The following is a 4,305-nucleotide window of genomic DNA, read 5'->3' as shown; positions in this document are numbered from 1 at the left end:
TATATATTTTTTTTTTTTTTACCTTTATATGTTTTATTGGTCGCTACTTCGCGGATTTTCGTTTATCGCGGGTGGTTTTGGTCCCCATTAACCGTGATAAACGAGGGATTACTGTATGTTATATAAGGGGTAATATTATGTTATATAACATATATTGTATAACATAACCTCTGCGGAATGAATGTTCCCTGTTAATTATATGATTACCGTCACGTTGTGGCTTGTGTATTTCCATGGTGACAAGCGAAGTATATGCTAACCATTTAGGCCTGTAACACTTATGGCTTAGCATTTATTAAAAAAAAACAAAAAAAACACAAACCAACAAAAATAGTTGCGTTGTGTTTGTCAACACATCAATTGATGATGCCGAGTTGTTGAGTGTTCATACTGTCCACTCATCATCTCACCAATCCTCTTATTGCCAACCCAGGAAATGAACCCCGATGCTTGAGTGAGAATATCTTTGCACACTTGAAGCATACTAACCACAACATATGGATGAATAGTCAATGGCCAAAAGGTTGTCCAATTCAGATGAGTTCTTTCAGCTCTTCCGCCCTTAAAACCTTTATGAGGAATATTGTCGAACAAATGATGCATTTCAACACGTTGACAGTAATTGGTAATATTATGCAACATTTAATGTCCTGTAGTTTACTTTTTTAAACATTTCTATACTCACATATTGTTGATATAAAGTCTCTCTCATGTCACTCTGTTATAAAATCGCAAATATTGAAGCGGCACTTTATTTAAAATTATGATGATTACAGAATTTGCTTTTGCTGGTTTAGCCACCGTGTGAATGTCTGATGTTTGCTCACCGTGGTCCAAGGAAGGGTCATGGAATTTGTGTGAATGCTCAGATGCATGGAAAGTTAGAGGGAACATTGCAAGACGGAGATTGTAATTGGAAAATGCAATCCTCTGAGGAATTTCAATTTATGGGGATTTAAGTTTGCACTGTTAACTGTGAGAGATAAACCACATTCCACCCCCAGGAATTTAATATCCTCAGAAAATCGCGTGTGAGAGCGACAAAAAGTTGCACCAAAAATTCCATTCACCCATTATTCAAACCACTTATCCTCACGAAGGTCGCAGGCATGCTGGATCTTATCCCAGCTGTGTACAGACAGAAGGTGGATTATGCCCTCAACTGTCATGTCTGATCCTTTGCCGCCTTAGCTGTGCGGGCTCTCAAATTTGGGCACAGGGGGGGGGGGGGGGGGGGGGGGGGCAATAAGTGTAAGATTACGGCTAGATGGATGGATGAATAAAGATTATAATTCAACCTGCAATAATGAATACAAATTAGCGCCTCCTTTCATTTTTGCCACTTTAAAGTTGTGTACTTGTGACAACCACGAGAGTTACCAGTTAATGTCTTCGCTGAAATGAAACACAAGATCCTATTATTTGTTTTCAAATCTTTAAATGACCTCGCAAGCTTTCACTTTCCAAAATGCCATTCAAGAGCGACCCAGTCATCAGTGAGTCAGTTTGTTTGAATACACATTAAATATTGGAGCACGTGTGTGATTTTGTCTTTCTACGTTTTAGCTGGCTGGCAGGGACTTATTGACGACACCATCAAAACGCTTCATCTGGTCTCCAGCGGTGTCAAGGATGGCCTCTTGGTAATCAATGTAGTTAGGCCGAACAAAAAAGATAGTGTGTTTCCAGGAACAAGAAATTTCAGTATAGGGTCGGTAGGTCGTACAGTTTTTTTTTTTTTAATCTTTTTTTTTTCCCATCAAAAATTTAAACAAAATAACCATAAAACATAAAACAAGAAGACATTGAACACGCCGTTGCGCGGCCGGCGCCGCCGCCACCTATTTAGTTTTCTCCCCGCTCCGGACTCGGGGGGGCTGGGGCGCGCCGCCGCCTTCCTCCGCCCTCAGTTTTTACTTGGCCCATGGTGTTCATCAAATAGTTGGCTGAATTTTTTCGATACATCAATAAATGCTATTTTCTTAACATTACAGTGCGAGCATGCAACTGTCTGTAACACAGAAAACGTGGTTTAAACTGTCGTCGGAGATCGCGGCTGCCGCCATGTTTCAATGTTGTTGACAGACGACAGGGCAAACGACGCACGCGCTCAACGTGAATATCGCGAGAGTTTGCACCGATGTAAACCCTCTACACAAAAATGTAGAGGGTTGTTTGAAAAAAATGCCGGCCGTGAAGTTTTTTTTTCGACGTAGAAATTCTCGGTCGGTTCGGGTTACCGGAAACACACTACTTTTTTTTCTACGCCTGACTCAGATTTGATCTTAGTTTTATTGTTTGGTGCCTTCTACCATCGTTGTAAGTGATTTATTGCTTTATTGTTGTCTATATGTTAGTTGCTCCATGTACAGCACTTTGTATGCAGCGATGGCTGTTTGAAAGTGCTCGATACAGTTGAGTTGAGTGATGTCTTGTGTTTCTTTCTATTCACGAAGGAGTCTTGGGCAAGTGATCTCAACAAAGTTCGAGAGTTGATGACCACTTTCATTGATGACACCATGCGAAAAACCAACGACCCAGAGTTCACAGTCAGTGAGGTATTCAAGAAAATCACCAATACAGTTTCATTCATTGTTATCATTTCCTTTCTGAAAGGTGACACACAGGTATTTTACTGTATTTGCATGTGTCTCTTCTCCATGTCATTCCTAGTTCCTCAGCTTCCTGTTTTCCAAAGAGAACTGCCTGTGGGATGAGAAATTATCGGAGATCAACAACCAAGACATGAACAACCCTTTGTCCCATTACTGGATCAATTCATCACACAACACGTCAGTAGAACATCACACTCTCACGATCAACACAACAGAGAATTGGGAGGTTGCACACATGTAATCTTGCGCATCCCCCTGCCATGCCAGTTTAGTAATAGGTCTGAAATTAATACTGTCTCCATGAATTACAAACGCGTTATTTTCAGTTTGTTCAGACGTTAAAATACTGGCTTTGTAAGGCTTATTGGTCGTGCACGTAGAGTGTGTGAACCTTTTGAAATAACCTGTGCTTTGGCATAAATTGGTCTTTTACTCTTTCAGGGACAGCGGTTACTACAGTGGACACCTTGTCATGTAATCAGGTTACAGCAGGGGTATCAAACTAATTTTTGTTGCGTGCCAGATTTTAGTGAGTTTCCCTTGGAAGGCCGTTATGACTGAAACCATATAAAGAAGTCAAAAAGACGGGTTATTCACCTACTGTTGAAGTTACTGTAATGAGGGGTTTTGTAATAAGAAAATGCTTGCAGTATCACTCTTATTTATTACAAATGATTATTTGAAATGTTGGTAGAGATTTAAGCAAGCATCATGAAAGTTGCCATCTTTGATTTGCTTTTGCGGGCCACATAAAATGATGTGGTGGGCCAGAGCTGGCCCCTGGTCCTTGAGTTTGAGACCTGTGGGTTACAGGGTGCATGAAAGGGTTAAATGGGATCTTCAACAAGTCACAACGACAGACAAGAATTTTACTTGTCAGAAAATTTTATTCTGAAACCAACACCACAAAAATCATGACATGTTTTTGTTGGGCAAAAAGAGGCAAACACACACTTGACTGTCTTGGAGGCGCAGATGTTGGAGAAATAAAATCTCAAAATACAAAAATAAAATGACACACTCACATAGCAGTTGTAAAAGGCTATGTTTAATGTGACATAAGGTAAGATAATATTTCAGCACAGTCTTCATTGGATCATTTGTTTCTTTTTGCTTGAACCACAGCGTGTGGAGTTGATCAGCCCAGGTGGCCATGATGTCTTCTTGCCTAACCCCTCATGGACTAAAAATTGACTTTGATCTCAAATGCTTATTATCAGTCATGTCCAGTGAATTATATTTTACAGAGGTGGGCATTCCGTCAGACTGAAAGAAGTTCCGTCGGTCTGTCACTTTTTCCGTCAGTATTTCAGACCGACCAGTTTAGGGTGTAACCGCCTTTTGCCCCAACTTAGCTGGCATAGGCTCCAGCTGTTCAAGATAAGCAGAGTTGAAAATGGATGGATGGATGTCATTGAGGTCTGTGGGACTGAAAGGCATACAACACAGTTTTATTTTTTCTGCATTTGGCTATGTGACGTAGCACAGGTATGTACATTCTCAAGGCCGTTTGGCTGTTACAGCCGAGTCGGACAGACTCGGCCTGAAATACTGACAGCAGCTCATTGACGGACTCACCGATGCCCACCTCTGATAATTTGTTCTCTCTCTCTCTCTCTCTCTCTCTCTCTCTCTCTCTCTCTCTCTCTCTATCTATCTATATCTATATATCTATATATCTACATATATA

The 4,305-nt window shown here is 40.7% G+C and overlaps 1 protein-coding gene across 3 annotated transcripts in view; it reads left to right on the top strand.

Annotated features, from left to right (window-relative positions):
- plcg2 (phospholipase C, gamma 2) overlaps positions 1-4,305 on the top strand; it is a 53,101-nt gene that overhangs the window by 11,326 nt on the left and 37,470 nt on the right. For all 3 annotated transcript variants that reach the window (XR_002167651.1, XM_019865275.1, XM_019865277.1), the window contains exons 10-11: positions 2,457-2,558; positions 2,674-2,792. Coding sequence is in view for 2 of the 3 variants with exons in the window: in XM_019865275.1 (XP_019720834.1) it covers positions 2,457-2,558; positions 2,674-2,792 (221 nt within the window). In the remaining variant the exon portion in view is untranslated. The remainder of the gene's footprint in view (positions 1-2,456; positions 2,559-2,673; positions 2,793-4,305) is intronic.

This window comes from Hippocampus comes, unplaced genomic scaffold, assembly GCF_001891065.2.
Source record: "Hippocampus comes isolate QL1 unplaced genomic scaffold, H_comes_QL1_v1.1 scaffold180, whole genome shotgun sequence".
Classification (NCBI taxonomy): domain Eukaryota; kingdom Metazoa; phylum Chordata; class Actinopteri; order Syngnathiformes; family Syngnathidae; genus Hippocampus; species Hippocampus comes.
Note: the sequence above shows the minus strand (reverse complement) of the source record. Positions and strands in the feature narration are given on the sequence as shown.